Raw genomic sequence first — 24,303 nt, 5'->3', positions numbered from 1 at the left:
CCCTCGGCCCCCCTCCCACCAAGACGATACAGACCCGTCCACTAACACTCTCTGGGTTCGACCCCTTAGCCAGGTCCCAACTCACCTGACTGTGGACTCTGCCAGCCCACAATCCCCGTGTGTTTGTTTTTTATAAGAGCATCATGGTAGACCATGTTGAAGGCCTTTTTAAAATCCAAGTATATGACATCAACTATGTTTCCCACATCTAAGTGGTCTGATGCATGATCGCAGGAGACAAGGTTGGTCAGACAGTGACCTCTGGACCGACAGACCAACACTACCACCTGTGCCACCAGGGCCCCTGGATGAAAGGGATGTCCAAGAAAGATAGCTGCTTTCTTGTGGGTTATTGAATGAAGGAGCAGGTGCTTTCGGAGGTGGGGATTGAACTTACAACCTTTGGAGTGGCAGCACTCTACCAGCTGTGCCACCAGGGCAGCCAATCTGTCTAGGATGTGGACAGATTGGTAAGAGTCCAGCATAAGGCAACAAAAACAATTAGAGGCTTGTAAAGCAAGATTTTTGAGGAAAAGCTGAAAGAACTAGGGTTATCTGGTCTGGAGAAGAGAAGACTGAGGGGGATTTGATAACAGCCTTCAAATGCCCGAAGCGTAATTACAGACAGGATGGGGACAGGCTTTTCTCTAGTGCTGTAGGTGACAGAATTAGGAACACGCATCTCAAGCTGCAGCAGAGGGACTTTAGGTTGGAGATCAGGAGGAACTGTATGATGGTGAGGGTGGATCCAAGCACCTAGAGAAACTGGAATTTCCATCCTTCTCCAAAGCAGGTTGGGCAGCCACTTGGCTTGGGTGGTTTAGCCAGGAGCAGTGGGCCGGGCTAAATGACCTTGTGAGGTCCCTTCCAACCCCCGATGTGTGCATTACTGGTCAGGATTATATTCCTCAGATATCTGAAGGGCTGCCATAACGATGAGGGAAAGCACCTTTTCTCTTTTGATGCAGAGAGGAGGACATGGACCAATGACCTGAAGCTGCACCAAAATAAGTTTAGATTGGATATCCAGAAACACTCCTCCACTGTTAGACCAGGAAGGCACTGGAATAGCCTGCCGAAGGAAGTTGTGGACTCACTGTCACTAGAGGTGTCAAGAAGAGGTTGAACAGCCACTGGTCAGGGATGATCTAGGTCTGAGGTTGTCAACTGGGGGTACGCGTACCCCCGGGGGTACTTGAGATGGTCCTAGGGGGTAAGTATGGGTGGGCGGGGATGGAGTGACATCACGTATTATCCCACATTGCAGTGCAGGTGCTGCCCGCCGGGGAAGCTCATATGTGGCAGCTACTGCTGCTCTGTGTCCAGCTGCGCTTCCCTCCCCCCAGCTGACATCTGGCAACACACCATCCTCCCCCCCGGCCCTGCGTCTGGCCACTGGGGGTACACTGATCCAAAAAGGTTGAAAACCCTTGATCTAGGTGTACCAATGCCTATGTTCAACTGTGGTATTTCCTGGGCTTTGCTGATTGCTCCCACCCCCTTTCTGCCACAGATGTCAGACGTTCATAGATTGTCAGGGGCTGGAAGGGACCTCACAGATCTTTGGGTCCAGCCCCACCGCTTTAGGCAGGAAGACAACAGGGGTCAAGTGACTCCACCGAGATGGCTGTCCAGTCTCCTCTTGAAAACCTCCAGGGTAGGCAACTGCACCACCTCAGGAGGGAGTTTATTCCACAGTTGGGACACCCTGACTGGGAAGGAGTTTTTCCTGGTACATAAGCCTGAAGCGGCGTTCCAGGAGTTTGTATCCATTGGTCCTGGTCTTCCCAGGAGTTTGCATCCATTGGTCCTGGTCTGCCCCAGGGGTGCCCTGGTGAACAGTTGTTCACCAAGCCCTCGATGCACTCCTCTGATATAGCGGTAAGCCGCTATCAAGTCCCCTCTCAGCCTTCTGTTCTGTAGGCTAAAAAGGCCCAGGTCCCTCGGCCTCTCCTCGTATGGCTTGTCTTGCAGGTCCCTGATCATATAGCGGGGCTCTTCTCTGGACCTGCTCAAGTTTTTCCACGTCCTTGTTGAAGTGCGGTGCCCAGAACTGGACGCAGTTCTCCAGCTGGGGTCTCACCAGTGCTGAGTACAGCGGGAGTATGACTTCCTTAGTTTTACACGAGATGCATTGGTTGATGCATGCCAGCGTGTTGTTTGCCCCGCTGACCACAGCATTGCACTGCCAGATCGTGTTCGTGCAATGGTCAATCATTACCCCAGGTTCCTTTCAGCCGTGGTGCAAGTTAGGCTGTCACCTCTGAGCCTGTATGTATGTTGAGGGTTGTTTGCCCCCACATGGAGCACCTTACACTTGAAAGTGTTAAACTTCATCTGGTTCCGGCCCGCCCAGCTCTGTATCCTGTCCAAGTCTGCCTGTATCAGCAACCTATCTTCTGGCGTGGCCACCCTGCCCCATAACTTGGTGTCATCCACAAACTTAGCCAGCGAGCTTTTCACCCCCACATCCAAATCATTGATAAAGATGTTGAAAAGCACTGGCCCAAGCACGAACCCCTGAGGGACACCCCTGGCCACTTCTCGCCAGCACGACACAGATCTACTCATGAGGACTCTCTGGGTCCTACCATGTAGCCAGTTTCCACCCACTGAACCGTCAAGCAGCTGAGGCCATAATCTTCCAGTTTTCCCACGAGGATATCATGGGATACTAGATCAAAAGCCTTTTGGAAGTCTAGGTATATAACGTCTACCTTGTCTCCCGTGTCCAGGTGGCGAGAGACCTGGTCGTAGAAGGAGATGAGACTGTTCAGACAAGACCTACAAAGCCATGCTGACTGTCGTTCAGGACCTTACCTTCCATGAGTGTATCACACATGGATTCTTTAATGAGCTTTTCCACAATTTCCCCTGGGATAGACATTAGGCTGATTGCCCAGGTCCTCCCTCTTCCCCTTGAAGATGGGCACAATGTTGGCCCTCTTCCAATTCCCCTGTGCATCACGAATTCTGAAAGAGTTTTGCCAGGGGTCACGTGATGACCTCAGCCAGCTCCTTCTGCACTCTCGGGTGAAGTGTATCTGGTCCTGCTGATTTATATATGTCTAGCTTTTCTAGTTAGTATTGCACCCGTTCAGCATCCTCAGTGGGGAGGCTGTCAGTTGCAGCATGCCTGCTATGAGCCTTATCTTGCTTGATTTCCTGATGGTCCAGTGAAATACCGAAGCAAAGTGGGCATTCAGGATTTCAGTTTTTTCCTGAATGTCGGTTAGCAGCTGTCCCGAGGTGTTAAGCAGGGGTCCCACACTTCCATCTGTTTTCCTTCTACTGCCTACATACCTTGCTCTTGACTTCCGTGGCTAATCCCCTACAAGTGCTGGCCACTAAAGTATAGGCCTCCATCCCTAGCTTCCACTGTGCGTACACCTTTTTTTTTCTTTTTTAAGAGGAATGCAATGTCCCTATTAAGCCAGGAGGGCTTCCCAGCCCTCCTGCTACCTTTCCTCTTTGCAGGAACCTTTCGTCTAAAGCCAAGGCTGGAGCCTTTGACTGGGGATTGACAATGCTCCTGCTGGGATCAAAGCCGGAGGGTCTTGGCTAGAGGGTCTAGCCCCACTACGCAAGGTCAGACTCATCACTATATTTGGGGTCAGGAAGGAATTCTCCACCACCGTCAGACTGGTATGGGTTCTGCGGATTTTTGTCTTTTGTCTTCCTCTGTAGCAAGGGGCATGGCCCTCTACCCAGGAACTCTTGAGCATATACTGACATTTCATAGAAGCAAGACATTGGCTATTGTGGTTCCCCCTGCTTTACCTGTAGCAGGTTTAGATGTCAGGTCTGCACTGTGTCAGGGCTGAGAGCAGGCTTATGTAGTTTAGATTATGGTTGCATAACATGGTTTGGACAGGGATGATCCTGCCTCAAGCAGCGGGTAGGACTAGATGCGACCTCTGGAGGTCCTTTCCAGCCCTGTTTCTCTATGATTCTACAATTCATTCATGGCAAATGAAATTAGATTAGAATAAAATGTGTGCAAATTATTATGGTACAACAGGGAGCTGGAGGCTCCTGTAATGAAACAGGATCAGACCAATAGTAATGACCACTGGGTGAGTAAACAAGCAGACCCAAAGAGGTGGTGGAAGGGAAGAAGAAAGGAGTCACGATTAATTCGTAATCAGAAAGACTAATACCTGGGGGATGTCACAACCCAATTAACTTGTGCCCATGCCACTGAGCAAGAGATACCATTCAAATCATCTTCATTTGAATATTAAGGGTTAAAAGACTTCCCTGCCAAGAAATTCCTTGAAACAAAACGCTGGTGGTGTACTACAGATAATTGGTCAGCTGAAATAAAATGTTAGGGGAAACTATATATAATTGGTCAAAGATAAGCGTAAGCTCCTCACACGTAGCACATACGTAACAGGTAGAGAAACCTAACCCACTACCTTGTAACTTGAGGAGACAAAGAGCTGCCACCTGCCAAAAATTAAAGATTCCATATAACGGTTCACCATTGGATATTCCTGTAAAACACCTCTGCCTATAAATAGTTTAATGGTTTCCGCCCAAGGCGGAGAGCTCTGGGGATCTCACAGGAAACACCTGTGCTTGTCACCAGAGAATTGGGAAATTGATCAATTCCCAATCAATCACCCCGTCAGCGTAAAATATTGACGTAGAAAGTCTTGCAAGCGCGACCGTCCGTTCCCGGCGCCACGTCCATCATTATCTCGTCGTAACCTAACTGCGTGCGTGTACTCGACTCTGTAACCAAAGTTATATGCGTATACTCGACTCTGTAACCGAAGCTGTAACGGAACAAAGGCTCGCCTGCATCGTCCATCACTATCTAGGCGACGTAAGTAAACAAACTCCTGTAACCTACACGCGTCTGTGCCTGGTTAATTCCACTCCATCCATCACTACCCACCTGCCGAGCTCTAAAATCTAAACACCCCGGTGTGAGTCAGGCGGCTGCCGGCTGCTGCTCTGATTCGCGACAGGGGACAGGAAGCAACTGTCTGCAGGTGATAACAGGAAGAGCGAGATAAGGACTTGCCTGGAAGAGGGGTGAACGCAAAGCAGAACAACACACAGTCAGGGGAGAGAGCCCTGCACAGGAACTGATCCCCCTCGTAAGGAGGGGGAAAGAGAGACAGTGTGCTGACGAATCCTGGGAGGGGATTGGTCTTTGGGAGCAGGACAGTGAGAAGCCTAGGGTTGTTACGTGGACAGGTTTCATTTGCCCTACTACACTGGCCAGTTTTACACTGGCTGTAGAGCTGCCCGACTTGGGGCTTTACAAATTAAAAACAACATACCTTCTTTCCCTTTGTGCCCTGAGGTAGGTGCACATTGTGTTCAGGTGGGAGCTAGATTTCCAGTTTGTCTTCTCACCAGAGGACCAGGAAGGGTTCAGCAAGGGGAGGTTTGGAGGTCCCAGTAGTGCCACAGAAACATGGAGAGGGTTGAGTCTGCCAGGGCAGGCCCAAGCTGAAAAAATAGCCAGAAGAGGCAGGAACCAGGGCCATGGGTCCAGTGCCTGGAGGGACAGGACCTGAAGATATAAGGGCTTGAAGAAGCAAGAAATTAGACTTGGGGCCAAAAGCCCATTGGAATGACTGGCTGTTGACACCTGTGAGGCATGGGCACGGCTATAGGAGCAGTCACAGGCCACAGATACAACCTTTAAAGCATTGACTGGTAAGAAGAAAAGAGTGGTAGGAGCTAGGCCACTGGGGTCCTGGGCAGCCTCCCAGCAATTATTTTAGAAAAAACAAAGGTATGGCAGGCGAGGGAGGGAGAAGGGCTCAGGGACCAGGTAGGCAGGAGTGGAGGACCAGAGGAGGGTACTAATACGATGCCCAACCTCATCCTGCTACATACAGTTTATTGTTGGAATACCTGCTCTGCTGATATTTTTACACACGAGGATCATAGTTGTAGCATTCCAAAAACACCTGAGGCTTTAAGCTCAAAATGAGCTTGAAGCCTGAAACCCTGGTTCTGTTCATTATAGGCAGCACTGGAACAAGATCTTTCACTTTAATTCCTCAGGTAGCTTTGCATGCAAAGCGCACAGTCTCTCAAATTAAAAAAGCAAATACATATTTTCTTCAATTATGCTTTTGCCAAAGAAGCAATAGATACCTGTAACAGTTGAGCATGCCACATTCTTAACTCTAAACTCCCCTAATAACTGCACAAGTAACTTTTAAGAATGATAAATTACACAATTATAAACCTGGACACGCTCTTCCAACTCTTCTATGCACTACTTTGCTATAGCGGCACACTGCACAAATGTTGATCTTTTGATGTTCCATAGTCTTTAAATTAAACAACTCCTCTTCCATTACACACTGCCTAAAATAGCAGATATATTTTGCTTGCATCTTTATGAGACTATTTTAATGCATGATGAACACTAATTAGTGTGCAAGAACCTTGAATGTTTAAGCCATGACTTCTACCACTATTTTTCTTAACTTCTAAGTTTTACCTTAATTAAAAATGGTGCTCACAAGCACCAAAGATGGGTTTGGCAGCATCATGCCAAGCAGTCACTGCATGAGACGATAACAGTATAATCCACTGAAATGTTAAGAGCACAAAAAGGAGAAGAAACCACCAAATCAGGGGTTGGTAGTCTATAATCCATGGGCCAAATCCAACTCAATAAGAAGCCTGATGAGGCAAAGGAGATGAATGGCACAGAGCTGCACTGTACTCTTTGCTGTGAAGCCTGCTGCGACACCATGTCTGCGCTTCCTTGTTGCAGAGGAGTCGGGGATCTGCAGCAAGGGAAGTGCAGACTGGTGGAGCAGAGCGAGTGCAGGCAGCTGGTTGCTTGGGGAGAGATGTGGGAGGGACAGACTTCTGGCCTATAGCCATTGTCAGGTCCCAAGCTCTAGTCCATACCTGCAAAAGGCTGCCAATCCCCCTATCCAAATCATGAACATGCACTCCTTTAATCCGATAAATATCATTTTGCAAATTAACTTTACTTAATAAAGGGCACTGTCATCAAAACGCCTCTTCCCCATTAAGAAGTTGAGAAAAACAATTTTAAATTGTCACAACCCAAAGTTGTGGGGTTTTTTTGTGTGTGTGTGCTTCGGCACCGCTAAATTATGTTCCCGCTAAATTGCAGCTTCTTTGCACGGTGGAGTTTTCTGCTGCAGAAGAGAACCCCGGTGCAAAAGAGTATTCCCGCCAATTTGAAGCTTTCTTTGCAGGGTGCATTTCTTTTTGCATCCAAGAAATGCACGGTGCAAGGAGTTCCCGCCATTTGTATGAAGATTCGTGCCACATTATTGGCCGATTCTAATACATGCACACGTGGCGGCTAGTGATTGGCTTGCTAGCCGTATAAAGAGCTTGGGTGGTTTCCGCCCAAGTTGGAGAGAAAGCAATTGGAGTTCGAGAGAAAGAGCGTGAAGATCTCTAAGCGCTGCGGATCCTTACGGACCCAAAGCTTTTCTTAAAAGGCAATAGAGGCCTGATAACCGAACCCGCGGAGCTTTAACAACGCCGGGGAAAAGAACGAACAGCCTCTAGCCTCTCCCCGTCGCCGATAAATTCCTAGACGTATCCCTTCCTGTACGAGAAACTACCGAACCCGCGGAGCTTCAATACTCCGGGGCCAAGAACCGAACCCGCAGAGCTTCAATAACTCCGGGGCTGAGAACGAATTGTCGTAGTCCTCTAACGAGGATTTAAGCGGAGCTGAACCTGGAAACTGTCCAGCCTACACCATGACCATCTTTGGTGTAAGTAAATAATGTTTAAATCAACCATTACGTGTCCGTAACTAATTCTAGCTCGCCACTGGTTCTCTCCGACCCCGCGTGCCCGGGCTGCTGGCCACAGCCCGCGTGCGCAAAGACGGGTCCGCATATCGCTCCCGGCTCGCTCATGGCGACATGGATGGGATCGGGAGGCGGCGCGCACATAAATAAATACCAAAAAACCACTGAAAGCCTACATAAAATGCTCTGAAAACTTATGACTACATAACTAATGGTAATGCAGAAACATTAAAAGGTATATGAACACTATAAACTCAATCCACTAGTTACAGTAAAAAAACCCAACCAGGAACAGAGCCAATCATCCAAACAGTAAATCTAAGCAACAAAAATCTCATTTCTGCCACCCAGTGCATCTATCCCCCAAATCTGATAAAAGTAACTCTTCTAGGATGGTCATCAAGTTTGAGCTACTTCATACTAAGCACTTGTCTACAAAAGGAGTCATCCCAGAGTACCCACTCCTTACTGCAGAGTAAGAGCCTTCACATATGGAATTAATCAAATATAGCTAAACTGCTGTTAATTCACACCCTGAACTAATCCACATCAACTTCCTGCTTACAAAAAGCCCTAAACATTCCTTTAAAGAGCAAACACAGGATTAATCAATTTTACTTCACGTGACCAAGAAATCCAACACTGCATGATATACCGCTGTCCATAGGAAAACTTGTGTTTCTTCAGCTCTAAGCATGCAGGGAAATGAGATCATGGTGTTAACAGAATACTTAAAAGCTTTTAGGCAAGGTTTCAGTTTACAAAAGCACACCAAGCTGCATGCTGCCAGAGCCAGCTGATATTTGCTGAATCCTGCAAGAGCAGGAGAGAAGTGGTTACGTGCACTCTCTTATGAAGCCAGGATCAACCTTTCCATCTGGAAATACAATGGGTAGTCTCCAAAAAAGGCTGCCACATTGTCTGTCTGAGTTAGGGGGAAACTTGCCTGAGGCTACAATACACTTGCAGTATCCGGGCTATGCAAGGGGACCCCACCTATGTCCCTGCTTGGCTTCTACTCTTTGGCAATACCAGGATCACTTTCTCACTCAAGTTGGTTATTATTTCTCATTTTTATTTCAAATTTGTAACCTTTCCTGTCACTGTGAAATGTAACCACTGTCCACCCTCGTTCTGACATGCTGTAGGCAAACCTGAATTTCCTAATGGCAACCAGACTTTCCTTGCCCCAAGGCTGCCAAGTGTAATGCACGCTGGTGTGATGGTAGTCAAAAGTTGTGTATTTGTACTGGAGCCAGGGAGCACATACGCATTCTGAGCCATAGGAATCCAATCTATAAGAACTATCTACAGACCTGCTAAGTAAATGAAAATCGAAGTCATCAAGCAATGTCATCATTTTTGGCACAGCATCAAATAGATCAGGCTTATTTTCAGAACGCTCTTGAGCGAAGACTCTTGAACGACATTAAACATAAATACTTAAGTCCTACCAGTTAGGTCACGGGATGCACAGCAAGATCCTCTCGAAAGGCTCAATGGTAAACCGCGTGTGCTCCAATGCTGCTAGTGACCTTTTCTGGTCACTTCGCCATCTTTCAGTGCTAGAGAATTCAACCAACAACCCCCTTTGCTTCCCATAATTCCTGAACCTGACTTGAGATTCATTTCTTAAAGCCAAACCCAGTCTGGGCATTCTTCTAAAGACGGCAAAACAGAAGAGAAACATAATTTGAAAAATTAAGTCTCTCTGCAAAATTGTCATTTCAAAGAAAGCATAAGGGGAACATAAAAAAAGCAGACGTCAGCTACACTGAGGTGTATTCTTCAAGTCTTTTTGTAGCTTTTCTTTTGTGGCAAACAGAATGACAAAACTACAGTGGACCATAAACATATAAAGTAACCAAAGTATCTTCATACAAAAAAATGTAGAAGAAAGAGGAAAAAAGCAAGTCAGAACTTGGGAGTTACCTTGCTGGAATATTATTTTAAAAAATGCAGTTACTGAACGTGCGTGTTGGGGAAGGGAGGGCCAAAAGCACTCAGCACAGGTTCCTGTTTTCATTCTAGGTACCTTAATTTCAGCCCATTCTGCAGCGCCTTAATGATGGCCTGAAGTTTGCAAAATAACCAAAATCCCAGCTAGTTAAAAACAGAGGGGCTTGTAAGCAATAAATCTCAGTTTCTCACTCAGCATATTATGTCAACTCTTCGGTAACAGTTTTATTTCACAACAGAAATAGCTATAATCAGGATCAGCGTACAGAAGGGTATGAAGCTCATCCTGGCCCAGATCCGGAGCACGGGGCTTGTTGTGGGCCAGATCCAGCTGTGCTGTGGGGCACAGCACAGATGGCAGCATGACCAGTGGGGACCAGCGCTCCCTCTACGCTGTGTGGCGTGCACGGCCACGCAGGTGCACCTGCTCAGCCACGCACACCACACAGCTGAGGGGGAACGCTGGTGGGGACAGAGGTGGGAGGGCAAGCAAGGCGTGTCAGCACGGCCTAAGCTCTCAAATCTTTCCGAATCTCTCGGAATAAATTCGGAGAGATTAAAGGGTCTCCTGATTTGATTTGGATTCAGAGATTTGGCCACCAAATCAAACCAGGGACCAAAGCTTTGCATAGCCCTAATGTCCACTAATGCTAAGCTTTGCATAGCCCTTATGTCCTAGGGCCCATAACCTCACATTTTATGACAAGCTACTCCCTTTGGCCATGCCCCCACAACACCTTGGATCCTGCTGGTAGCTCTGCAGGCTGCATCCAGCTCGTAGGCTGTGTTCAATACTCTGGTGTAGAGTACTGGATTGTGACGTGTATGTGAATAGGAACTGGAACTAAACCAGTGGAAAGTACTGAAACAAATAATTACTGCTCAAGCACACGGTCAATTAAAAAGCAGGGGAGTCTACCCTAAGGTACGCGTTATGTGTTGGGAAACCTGTAACCTCTGCACTGGACCCACTTCACTGTCTGCTATGACAAGTTTAAGTTAGAGCCTGCAGCTCCAATCTGCTCCTGTGTCTACCGACATTCCTGACAGCGGAAATCAACCCTCAGATAGCTCTGCTGTGCTAGGCTGATTGCCATGCTAACATAAGGTTGTTGGCAACAGCCAGAAAAACTCAAGATTGTAATCTGGCATTGCATAAATAAAACACCAGGAAACGGAACAAAAATGAAGCGGGCTCTACTGCCTGTTGTGTCAGAAACATCACGCATTCATCTTTCTAACAAAGAAAAAAACCCCATTGCTGGGGTGTATAACCAAAACACCAGTCCAAACGCCTGGAGGAGGGAACCAAGCCCCTGAATTTAAATACCTTGTATGTCATTCAGGTCTCATTTTGCAAGTCAGAATGAAGGACATGATAAAATATGGAATAGGTGTTTGCTGCAGCTATATTCTGTGAAAACTTACATCTTTAGTAACTTTCCAAGAAAATTAATGCTGCCACTAAATCCCAAATGATTCACTCCATACACTAGACACTTCCTGAGCTCAGTGACAGAGTGCCGGCGTGGTGCTCGGATGCAGGCAGGAAGCTAATGAAACCACCGTTTTCAGAGAGGGCAAATATCTCTTTTCTCAAACTCCACAGACCAAAAAGGTTCCACGTAACAATGCATTCATGCCATTAAACGAATGAGTTAATTTTAGTCATTCATGTAGAAAGCTGGCGGACTGGATGCTGAAATTATAATTTATTCTTGACCTAATACATTTGTATTCTCCTTCCAACAACTGTTTGTCAATATTACGGTTTACCATATTTTGAGAGGTTAGCTCTCCAGAGGTTTCCAGTATCTGAGACAAACCTAAGTGCATGATAAAGAAGAGATACAGAATCAGAGTGCACTTATTATCCTTCCCCATCCCGCACCTGTGGGGAATGGTAAATAATGAGGAGATATCACCGATACAGAGTGGTCTGGACTAACTTGGAGCTAGATGCAAGCAAATAACAACATGCTACAATGTGATTAAATTTGAGGCCATCCAGCTAGGAACACAGAACATGGGCCATGTTTGCAAATGAGTGATTGTCTTCTGGGAAGCAATGACTTTAAAAAGGACTCAGGCATACTGGCTGATAGCTGGCTGAACGGGAGCTCCCAGCGTGATGCCATGGCTAAAGTTTTAAAATGTGATGCTTCGATGTATAAATGGGAGAATGTCATGTAGAAAGAGAGCTTATATTGCCACTGTATTTGGTATTGCTGGATTGGAAAAAACGCGCCAGACAGAAGCAGGTCAGTAGGTTTAGGTCAAAAGGGAAGGATACAGAGGACTTGACCACAATATGGAAGAATCAACATGGGAAGAAGAAATGACAATAGAAAGGTCTTTCATCCAGCAAAAAAGGTTCAAAGATCCAATGGCTGATAGAGATAAAGCTAGGCCAATTCAGATATGAAGGAAAGTGCACATTTTCAAAACAGATGGGTAATCAATCATTTGAGCATCCTATCAACAGCTAGGATGAATTCTTCACAGCTGGAAACCTTCAAATCAAGACAGATTTTCTAACAGCTGCATCTTCAAGCAGGACTTCACCAAGGGAAGTCCCATGGCCTGCGTCACAGGACATCAGGCTAGAACATAATGGTCTTTCCTGGCCTATAAATGTAAAGCTACAGCTGGGAAGGAGTGAGGAAGCAAGAACCAGGTGCTGGAAGTCATCACAAAGGCCCGTGCATCCCCCTTGGTAACAGCGAGTTAGTCTTGAAAGGCAGCTCTGTTGGGGAAGGTGCAAGAAACGGAGAACGGTTCTTAGACCCGAGGCGGCAGCGAGGCACCAGAGCTTCCCCCTGGGACAGCGGCAGAGCAGACAGAGCACTGCTGAACGGCTGCCATGGCACTTCCAAGGCTGAAGAAGACCATCCATTTTCTCCCCACACTATAAAACTAACAAGCACCACTCAGAATTTTCAACTGTATTTCCCTCTATTATTTTGAATTAATATATTCAAACCCATTGCCAAAATAATTGCTGCCAATGAACCTGAGCTGACAGAAAATTTTGTTTAATTAAAGTGAATTTTCTGCTTGGATTAAGGGAGGCAGCTGCTCTGGAATGAAATATTTGGAAAACTTCTCCCTTCTTCATGCCAATCCCTACTGTGTCCCTCAATCAGCTCTGCTAAGCAACTGCTCATTCATTATAGGTTACTCTACAGATTTATATTTTAAGGGTAAAACTTAAATTTTATAAGCAAATTGAATAAATCTTCTAGACACTATTTTCTTAACTGTCCAAAGGCAAAAATGCAGGGTTATGAATGGGAAGGACAGACGAGAAAGGAAGCAGTGCCAGCCATGGGTAGCCAGTAGAAAACAGAAAATCAGACACAGATTGTTACGTTCACAGGTTGTCAGGGGCCGGAAGGGACCTCGGAAGACCATCGGGTCCAGCCCCCTGCACCAAGCAGGGAAGACAGCTCCAGCTGTGGTCTCACCAGTGCTGAGCAGAGCGGAAGCATCCCCTCCTTGGCTTTGCTGGAGATGCATCGATTGATGCACGCCAGAGTATTGCTTGCCCTACTGGCTTGCGCTGCCGGCTCATATTCATACTGTGGTCTATTCTTACCCCCAGGCCCCTTTCATTCGTGGTGCTGGTCAGTTTGGTGCCACCACGCCTGGAGGTGCGCTGGGGGTTAGTAAGACATTCCAACACTTGTAAGGTTTCCTCAGACAACCTTTATCTAACACAGAAGTCCCTGAACAGCATTCATGATTTTTTTTTTTTACCAGAAGAAGCACAAAATCGCCTTGCCAACCTGGAACAGGGAACCCCAGCCCTGTTTCTAAGAGACAGGGTGGTCCCTTTGAATCCAGAACCTTCCAGTCACGGCCGGCCGGTCAAGTAGGGGTTCAGGCTCAAGCCCTGCCAGCCGGTCAGGCGACAGGAAGAGGAAGGCCAGGATCCTACAAATGGCGAGTGGAGAAGGCAAGAGGGGCAGCAGAGAGGGGGACTCCCGATGACCCCAGCGCCGCAGCTGCAGCCGCAGTCTCTGCTGGAAGAACACGCCACTTGGTGAGCCAGAAGCATGATCATCCAGAGTAAGCAGGCATGTTGCCTCTCTTGTTTCTGTATTATCCTTTTTCCAGTCTATGGCCATAGAAGCCTATGTTTTGCGTTGGATGTTAATACCCAGAGGATCAGGCTGAGGCTATTTGGGGAGGAGGCCTCATTGGGGGCCCACTGCAGTGTGGGGACCCCAGTGCCAGAGAGGGTGCAGTATTTGGGGGTGAGCAGACCCCAGTGCCAGAGGGGGCGCAGTATTCGGGGGTGAGCGGACCCTAGTGCCAGAGGGGGCGCAGTACTTGGGGGTGAACAGACCTCAGTGCCAGAGAGGGTGCTGGAGCCCAGCTGAGTCTTTGAGAGCTACAGCCTTGGAGTCAAGCCCTGATTAGTGGGTTTTTGACTGACAGGTCTAGCTAGAGAGAGAAGGGGCAAGCCCACAGTGGCTGAGACCCCAACATAAAGAGGAATTTATAAATACCACCTGCGAGGCTTGGGCTGCGGGGTGGGGGGTGGAACAGAGCCGCAGATAGTGCCCCCTGGCATCGGGGCAAGAAATGGGCAGCCTCCCGCTTAATTAACAACTATTAATTAATTAACATCAAGGCATGGCAGACAAGAAGGCAGGTGGTTGGCCCAGAAACAGGAGGACAGGCCGAAGGCAAATTCAGGCCCGGGAAGACCCCCCTGTTACACAACCCTCTGCCATTTAAATTGGCAACAAAAAACAAGTACTATTTGATTAACTTAATATAAAACTGAATAAACTAAGACAAAACTGGATAAAACTAAGATAAATTTGGGCAAGCAGGAATTTGATTCAATAATCCAATATTGATAAATTCCTCCCTAAAAATAAGAGATAAAGAGTCTAATTAAGCAAATGCTCTTGATTTTTATTAGTTAGTAGTCTAAAGAGATGATACTCGGATGTAAAACTGCCTTTTCTGAAAATGTGGCACTGTTGCAACTGAATCCCTGAGGTTACTGAAAGGAAATACAGACCAGGTGGAAGTACTGTAAGGTAGATCAATGGCTCCATTTCCAGTTGGGAGGATGACAGTTTATATTCATGCTCTTTAGTTAACATGCCATGACAAATGATGAGCCATTAGGAGGTTTAAAATGCACATTTATATCCAGTGATATCACAGATGCAGAATTATGATTTTTCTTAATCCTAATATGCAACTGAATCAGGCTGAATGAAATGGGTTATGTAGCAACTGATTCCAAATAAATGTGTATTTACATAAAATCAAAAGGAAGTTTTGATTTTCAAAATACTCTCCCTTCTATTATTTAAGGACTTACCATGTTATACAGAAAGTATGAAAACGTAAGCAGCACTAATAGTATTAAACACATTTCTTAATCAACAGTCCACATATTTAAATCAACTTACAGCATCTGCAGCAATTGCTGAAAAGATACTTAAGGAAAAAAAACAGCAGTAAAATTATGGATGTTTTCTTCCCTTGAAAGGCAACCAGGAAGATGAAGATCACCAAAGCCTGGTAAAGTACAATATGGGTGCTTAATGCATAAGTAATGAAAACGTCTTTTTCAGGTACATTTAATTTACTGCAAATCTAATTACACAATATTACTGATCTATTGGAAAGTTTGGAAGTTTGCATTTTGTTCAATTCATTAATGAATAAATGGAGGCCATAAAAACTTGGATGTAGAATTCAAGATGACAGGAGTGTGCGGGAGCGGGGCAGGGAGGGAAGAGGAACGAATATTGTAGAAATCTGATGACATTTGGAGACGCTGTCTTACCTAACATATAAGGATCTCTTCTGGCTGGTTCGTAGAGATCCGGATCCTGAGCTAATGCTACTGTTCATCATCTGCTCCCGTAAATCATGTATTTTAGCTTCAAAACGACTGTATTCTGAAACAGAGGAAGAAAACACAGGACCATTTACTACCCCCAAAATTTAGTAATTTTGTTGCTGGATGACATGCTGAGGCTTGAAAAAACTTTAAAAGAAATTAACTTTAATGTAAGAAAACAACCTAATTAAAATGTTACTTTAACTGATTTGGAATTGGTGCTATTAAAAGGCTGTACTTTACTACATGTTCTTGCATTAGTGCAAATATAAAAATAGGTAAATATTTTCAAAGGAGAAAAAAAATGAAATTCAATTTTATTATGAATCAATTTAATAAACTTCAGAAAATTTAATTAAAAAGCTCAGAAATAAGGCAAATAAATATACTTAAATATTTATTTCACTAGAGATTACAAGCGTGATTTCAATCTATAATAATTTACTATAAACACGAAATTTTGCTGCAAAGGTAATAAAATAATAAACACCTTCCATTTAACTTTTTGTATTAACAAAAGGAACCAATTAATTAATCCAGATAGTTTATCAATAGTGCTGAATGAAGATTTTTTAAACCCAATCTAAGGTCACTAAGGCTTTCCTCGGCAATCAGGGAAGCTCTGAAATTATATCAGCATTGGACAGGTATTCTATAGCATTATAATATCCTTGATCATTCAAAAGCACTGAGCAGTAGAAATCGGCATCAGAAAGGAAAACATTCATTCCTGAAGTAAAGAATGGGGGGGAAGAATTACAAGGCAGAGAGAAAAAATAATCTTTAAGGACTTCTGTTCAAAATTTTGGTCGATATGTAATCTCTTTTAGAAAATAAAACTCCATGTACACAATTATGTGCAATGCTAAATCCCAATACAGTATAAAAGGATTGTGATCTAAAGCAGCTGTTACTAGACTTGCTGCATGCACTTAATTTTAGTTACAAAAACACAGTCTAACAGCAGACCCCTCTTCATTACAGACATTTTCTGAAGTGCTTTACTTACGTGTTATTAATATAAAATGTCCAGTCAAAACAAATCAATTTTTCTTTCAGCTGACTGGTTTGGACTTCAGCATTTCCAGATCCACATCTAAAACCTTTCTAATAAAAGAAATGCTCTACAACCACCACACCAAGACACCTTTCCTGAAAGTCCATGTGACTTGAGATTAAAGCAAGACTATACCGAGAGCTGGCTGCAGCGTCTGGCCGGCAGTCACAGAACGGAGTATTTTTTCTTTACTCCCTAACCCCTGCTCCGCTCCCCGCCTCCAACCCCCCTCAAGGAAATCAGATTTGCTCAGAGACATGCAAGTGAAAAAAGAGATCTTACTAAATTAAAGACAATCAGCCCCACCCCCCAAAACTCTGAGCTTTTCTCTTCACTAGAGCACAAAGTTCCTCCAACAATAATGTGAATGCCACATTACCAATCTCATCATAATCTTACAGGATTTTTAGGCTCATTCACCTTCACAAAAATGCAAAAATAAATTATCAAGATTTTTAGTGTATCCAGAGGCAGGAGGAAACACACTTGAAATGAAACGATATACAACACATTACAAGAGAAAATTCTATGAGCCAAGCTTTTTCTGTGGCACATTTCTTTTCTATCTGTTTAATTAGCTGTAAACTGAACACTACTGAACACTAACCACCTTAATTAACGATTACAGCCAAGACAAATGGGTTTCTATATTACTGTGACACTGATCCTTAGAGAGAGAGAAGTACAGGGTTTCTTTTTTCAGAGGGGTGCAGGCGCGATCAGTGCACAAGTCACCAACCCTTGTCTGGGAGCAGAAGTACTTCTGCAGAATCCTAACGAACAAGTTGGTACCGTCATGGAGAAAGGAACAAGAAATGGCAACTGAACTAATAGTCACACAATCTCTTAAAGATGTGGCAGTCAGTAAATGTACGTAAGCAATGACAATTTTACGTGACTAGGTAAAAGCCCATGTAAAAGTGCAGTACCACCTGTTCAGAACTCAGAAAGCCCACTACAGGTCCCAATGCCTTTAGCACTCTGGATTCCTATTCGAAAACTCTGGGTTTATCCTGTGAATCACATTTGCACACCTAAGTGCTAACACTGCATGGCACCCTTGAAAGGATCTGAAGGCACCCAGCCTGAGACTCACTTAAGTAAGCCATATGAACAACGCCCCCTCCACGATTTGTCAACAGGGTTCGAACTTTAGACCAGTGATTCTCCCCGGGGTGCTGAGAGATCCTTCCCAGACTCCTTCCTGCACAGTGCTGTGCAATATTAGCACTATTAGGTAGCAAACACCTACACACAATTCAAAAGCTAAACCCAGAGATTTCAAACAGGAATCCAGAGAGTCACAGACGTGCTGCCTGCTGTGGTCTTTCCGAGTTCTTTGCAAAAACAGAATTGCTCTGTTATTTTTCCATAGTCAAAAAATAAGTGAAAAACTCAGAGGGGGCATTTTATGAGGGGTGCCTTCAATCTAACAAGGTTGAGAGCCACTGATTTAGACCCTCAGCACAGCACAGACCTCTGACAGCAGTACCAGACTGGGACTTCATATGCAAGCCTGCTACTGGGGGGGGGAAAAAAAAAAAAAAAAAAAAAGCAAAGACCAGTCTTTTTTCTCTCTCTCTGCATCTCTGCCCATGTGGATCCTATTTCTCGTGCTGAGCTGACAGTTCCCAGATCGAACAGGAACAGGAACTAAGAAGTCTTAACCATAGCGAACTAAATAACGAAACATACGGAGAAGTATCAAAAATGCAAATCCTCCCCTCCAAACACCGGCAGCAGTATTTGCAACGCCTAGCTGAGATATGGGACCACTTTTTTCAGTTGTTTCCTATGAGTTGGGTCCCTAAAAGGACATGGGGAAGAGGGGTGGCTGTGTGGGGCAAGGATGGGAACTATACGGCATAGCCTGTGGTATCTACTGGTTGGAGGAAGTCCAATCTCCCAGCCTGGAAGGATGGGGGAGAGAAAAGGAGGGTCTGTTGGCTCTCAACAAGATGCCAAACCTTTTGTTTGCACAGTAATGATGAATGGGCTGCCGAGAAAGAGAAGAAATGGCTAAGTGTTGTTCTGCAAGAAGCAAGACTTCATCACTACCGAGTCGTCAGCAGGTCTCTGCTCTGGCTAGGAGGAAAATCTGACAACTGGCCAAAATGTTTCCTCCTAGTAACAGGTGCACAGACTCTCAGTGCTCGTGCCAATCCTCTGAGAGGTGGGAGGCCTCCTGCATTTGGGAATTAAATAGAAATGACACTTCTTAAATAAGATTTGATTTTCTGTAGTAATTTTGATTTCTTTGGGGATTCCTTGAGACTGACAGAGGAGAAGGCACCTTAAATCTAAAAGCGGTACAAGCTGCTCAGTGGTATGTTCAGAGATTGCCAGTATCGAGGGGCTCGTTCTGTTAAGGTGCTGAGCTCAGGACCGAGCTTCTGGTGTAGAGGCCGATGACAGGGACTCCAACCCAGAGGCCAGCAGCAGGACAGCTAATCCTCTTACTGAACTCGGCACAGGTCCGGTGCCAAGACCGTCAGTGGCAACGAGGCGTCTCAGCTGGTAACAGGGTGTCGTGTCTGAGCAGACTTAACTCCAGTCAGGAATAGCTGAGACAGCGCCAGCCTCTCTAGTCTTACGGTTTAGAAGTGTAAGAGCATCCGGTACGTTGATTCAACGGCCTTGATCTCCCATCCAGGACAACAAAGATGCCATCCCTAGCCTCCGAGTGCTGCCCAGTTTATCCCAATGGAGTTTTGGTGCTCGTTAGAGAGATTTTAATTCTTCTGTAAGAAGACTGGCAGTTTATAAAACTCTCAAATAAGAAATGGAAAAATAATGTAGTAAAGATTTCAACTTTAATCTGTGTGCAAGGTCAGGCCACAGAGGAAAACAATGCGCCATTTGAATATTAAACCACTGGAAAGAACTTGGCAGACAAGGTTCTTTAGGTAGATGTCATATCTTTTATTAGACCAACTAAATAGTTGGAAAAATTGTTCTTTGCGGGTTTTTTGGGTACAAACACCCTTCTTCAGGTGCAGGGGGATGTTTCTTTGTGCTCTCTCCTGGGAACACCCTACAAGATGAATGCCCCTGCAGTGAGGCAGGGGCAGGCGCTGGTGCTGCCCAGTAGCGTTCCCTCTAAGCTGCGCGGCCGTGCAGGTGCACTTGTGCTGCGCTGCCAGGTGCGCCTGCGTGGCTGCGCACGCCACACAGCTTAGAGGGAACACTGCTGTCCAGGTGGGGCGGGCAAGGAGGGGGGCGGCTCCTGCTGCTGCTTGCACCCTGGGAGGGCACGAGGGGTGGGAGGGGCGGCATATGCCCCCAGATCTGCGCAGGGCAGGGCGGGGCGGGCCGGGCCACAGCCGGGGATCGGCTCGGAGCTGGCGCCAGTGACACTGGGACGATGCTGCATGCATCCCAAATCCTGCCACCGCTCCGCTCCCAGCGCCACCACTGTCAGCTGCAGCCCCGGCTCTCCCCAGGGCATGGGTGGAGACAGGGTGTTGAGCCGGGGCTGCGGCTGGTGGCACTGGGAGCAGAGTGGCGGTGAAATCTGGGATGGATGCAGCATCCTCCCAGTGCTGCCGGTGCCCACTCCGAGACCAGCCCCCACCGACAAGAGTCTTGCCCAGGCCCAGCTGCAGCCGCCTTGCCCCACCCCACACAGATCCAGGGGCACATGCCCCTCCTGCAAGCAGCAGTGGGAGCTGCCTCCCCCCACACCTGCCCCGCCTAGGCAGTGCCTGCCCCTGCCTCCTCCCTCACCGCAGGGGTGCTGATCTTCTCCCCCCACGTCCCTTCCCTTCCCCTCTCCCCCTTTCCCTTCCACCACACCGGACTTACCAGCTGCAAGCAGCTGTATTGGAAATCAGATCGGTATCAGCTGATACGCCTCCTTAAATCTCAGCTATCAGTATTGGCCCCAAAAATCTCTATCGGTGCACCCCAAGTCCTATGTGGGATGTATTTTTGTAAACACCCTCAATCAAGTACTGTTCCTGACCCCTGACAAGCCCCAGCCTACCTTGAGGTAAGCAGGGGCCCATGGCGGGAGGGACTTAGCCCAGCTGAGGGGAGGCAGCTGAGGAGGATCATGCTCCCCACCCCCCGGCTCCTACTTGGCCCAGCCCCGCCAGGGAGCCACGCAACCGGAGCCGCACACATAGGCACGCTTCTGGGCCTGGCGCACGAGTTAGTGTGGGAGTTGGTGCAGGAGGGCCTGAGACCCTGCCAGCGAGCCCCAAGGGAAGGTAGTCACAGCCGCAGCCGGACTACCACCAGTACAGTGTGGATGGGCACACGCCGCACCCTGAGGATCCCCTCCGAGTCTGCGGCCTCCCTCTCTGGCACTTTTGAGGCCTCCACCAGGACGGACCCGTGGTTCTGGGCTCCACACGAGCAGAGCCCCTGGCTCTGGGCTGTGGGGGCTGCCTGGCACAAGTCCAGGCACATGGGACCGGGAGCATGGCCACCTCCCCTTGCGAGTCTCTGAAGCACCCGATAGAGGAGCTCCAGACCACAGTCCAGAGACTGCGTGCCACCAGGGATGGCACGCAGGAGATCGACTCCTACTGCCAGGCCCTTCACCCCATGAAGGCTAAGGGTCGACCAAGGTCACCTTCCAGGACAAGGGAGGACCCGAGGATCTCGTACACTGTCCAGCCAGGGGGTTGGACCAAGGTGGTCAACGGCACCAGGGCCCGCTGCACCAGGGTCGCTCCCCTCTGGAGCGCTGCAACAGGTACGAACCTCTTGCAGCCCCAGTAGAGCCTGCAGAGCTGCCAGCTCCTGCAGGAGAGGGAAGTTTACCAACAGCTACCGCCCCTGCTCTCCCTAAGACAAAATGCAGAGCGGTCATTGTGGGAGACGCCCTCCTGAGGGGGACTGAATGAGCAATCTGCACCCTGACCCTTTAGCCTGGGAGGTCTGCTGCCTCCCAGGAGCCTATATCTGGGACGCAGCAGAAAGGATCCTGAAGCTTATTCGGCCCTCCGACCACTACCCTATGCTCCTTATCCACGCGCGTGTGAATGACATGGCTTGGAGCCATCCCAGCCGGGTTATGAAAGGCTACAGGGCTCTGGGAGTGGGGCTTAGGGGGATGGGGGTGCAGGTGGTGTTTTCCTCAATCCTCCCGGTTTCAGGTTATGGGCTGAGGAGGGAGAGGAGGATTGAGGTAGTCAACCAAAGACTGCAGTGCTGGTGTCATCACGATGGCTTTGGCTACCATGATCACAGTCCACTCTTTGGTGAGAGAGGCAGTGGTCTGCTTGGAAGAGACGGCCTCCATCTCACTGCGCTGGGAAGGAAGTTCTTCTCAGCCAGCACGGCTGACCTCCTGGACCAGGCTTTAAACTAAGCCCACCGGGGAATGGGTGGACAACCACCAAAGCAAGCCTGTAGGCATTAACTACAAAACCAGGAGGTTAGGGCACCCAAGGGAATCCACTCCTACCCCAGCCTTGGGATGGTGTCCTCCTGGGAATGCAAGGGAGCCTACGGCTTCCAACGGGATGCTTACGTGTCTGTACACCAATGCCGGGAGCTCGGGGAACAAACAGGAGGAACTGGTCCTCCTGCTAAACAAGAATGACTACGATCTCACAGGAATAATGGAGACCTGGTGGGACTCCACCTATGACTGGGCCATAGGCATGGACGGCTATACCCTGAACAAGACAGATCATGCAGATAAAAGGGGTGGGGACGTAGCTCTATGTCACGGAAAGTTACACCTCCCTGCAAGTCGACATTGGCACTCAGGGAGGGCGACTAGAGACCCTCTGGGTTAAAATACGTGGGGAACGTGGCACAGGGGACACAATGGTAAGAGTCTACTACAGACCCCCTAACCAGGAACAAGAGCTCGACCAGGACTTCGCCAGGGAGCTGGCAAAAGTTGCATGCTCCTGGTGCATGGCTCACTACCGACAAATGTAAGGTACTCCACCTTGGGGAAAAAACCCCGGAAGCATACTTATAGGCTCGGCAGCCTCCGCTTGCTAGTACCGAGGCCAAGAAAGACTTAGCGGGTCACGACTGACCACAAGATAAACATGAGCCACCAATGCGATGTTGCAGCTGGTAAAGCAAACCAGTGCTGGCTTACATCCATAGATGCTTCTTGAGTAAATCTCAAGATGTCATCCTCCCGCTGTACTCGGCCTTGGTAGCAGTAGCATCCAGTTCTGGGCCCCACAAGTCGGGAAGGACGTGGAGAAGCTTGAGAGAGTCCAGAGGAGAGCCATGCGCATGATCAGAGGAAAAGAGAAGAGGTCTTATGAAGAGAGGCTGAGAGCCATGGGACTCTTCAGCCTGGAGAAGCGCAGGCTCAGGGGGGACCTGGTGGCAGCTTATCAGTACATCAGGGGCGTGCATCAGGATCTGGGGGAACGACTGTTCACCACAGCAGCCCAAGGGATGACAAGGTCCAACAATCACAAACTCCTCCAGGATCCTTTTAGGCTGGACATAAGGAAAAACTTCTTTACTGTCTGAGCCCCCAAGGCCTGGAACGGGCTCCCTCCAGGGATGCTGCAAGCACCTACTCTGGACTCTTTTAAGAAGCGTTTGGATGCTTATCTTGCTGGTATCCTTTGACCCTAGCTGACTTCCTGCCCCTGGGGCAAAGGGCTGGACTCAATGATTTCCTGAGGTCCCTTCCAGCCCTAATGTCTATGAAATCTTTAAGGTACAGACTTCCTTGCCCACAGGGACCATTCAGGTAATAAAGTTGTCCAGGCTCTTATCACCCCGTGCAGTGGTGACACATACGCAGTACATGTGCACCTCCTGAGAGCGCTGGTGCAACCCCTAACAGCAGTGTTCCTGGGCAGGGGGGCAAGCGAGAGTGCTGGTGCCCCCCCCAAGAGTGCCAGCCAGGGAGTGTGCCAGGAAAAGCGGCCCCCCCGCAGTCGATGCTGACAACTCAGAAGTCCTGCAGACCCCCCAGCCCCGGTCTGCGGGATCCGCTGGTCGCTGACTGGTGGGGGGGCAAGTGCCCCCCTGACTCAGAAGGCAAGAGTCGCCCATGACCCTATGTCTTGGTTACTATAACATTTGTTTCTCTGGACTTGACAAATGTAATCTGGCTCCTTGCACATCCATCCAGAATGCCGCTTCATGAACTTCTCTTAGCCAACTGATTTAACCCTGTTAGCCATCTTTTTGCACCTGTCCACTGCTTCCCTATTTATTCACCTTCACCCCACACAGAAGATCTTCGCCATCATATCTTAATGGCCAATTCCTCTCTCACCACCTCTCATCCCTCATTCAGCATCAAGAGGTTAACCCCTACCTCCAAACAGCCCAGTGCCAGCCTTCAGCACCCACTCATGACATCTTCAAATGAATGATCTGTGCTTTCTTGCATGTTGCCCTCCTACTTGAGAGCAGGTCCTCAAACACGAGCAAAGTTACTTCACTCTCCTCCTTCCAAATGCTTCTTAACTCTCTCCCCTTTGCCAAGGTGCTGGCAAACACTTGACAACGGTTAGGCGGCTGGTATGCTAAGACTCCTGCTGCCTTTGTCTGTCTCCGTGCTGAGGCAGCGGTTTTCCTGCACTCCCCTGCCCGCTGCCCGTCACAAAGAGAGAAAGGCAGTAGCGGTCAATTTGTCTCTGTGCTCCCCTGCCTGTCTGCACCTATCTGCTGTCTTCTGC

General features: G+C 47.8%; 1 protein-coding gene across 15 annotated transcripts in view; it reads right to left on the bottom strand.

The window, feature by feature from the left end:
- DLG1 (discs large MAGUK scaffold protein 1) overlaps nucleotides 1-24,303 on the bottom strand; it is a 272,859-nt gene that overhangs the window by 36,776 nt on the left and 211,780 nt on the right. For all 15 annotated transcript variants that reach the window (XM_014522896.2, XM_025211513.1, XM_006029987.3 and 12 more), the window contains one exon: nucleotides 15,565-15,679. In XM_014522896.2, coding sequence (XP_014378382.1) covers nucleotides 15,565-15,679 — 115 coding nt within the window. The remainder of the gene's footprint in view (nucleotides 1-15,564; nucleotides 15,680-24,303) is intronic.

Source organism: Alligator sinensis, unplaced genomic scaffold, assembly GCF_000455745.1.
Source record: "Alligator sinensis unplaced genomic scaffold, ASM45574v1 scaffold632_1, whole genome shotgun sequence".
Lineage (NCBI taxonomy): Eukaryota > Metazoa > Chordata > Crocodylia > Alligatoridae > Alligator > Alligator sinensis.
Note: the sequence above shows the minus strand (reverse complement) of the source record. Positions and strands in the feature narration are given on the sequence as shown.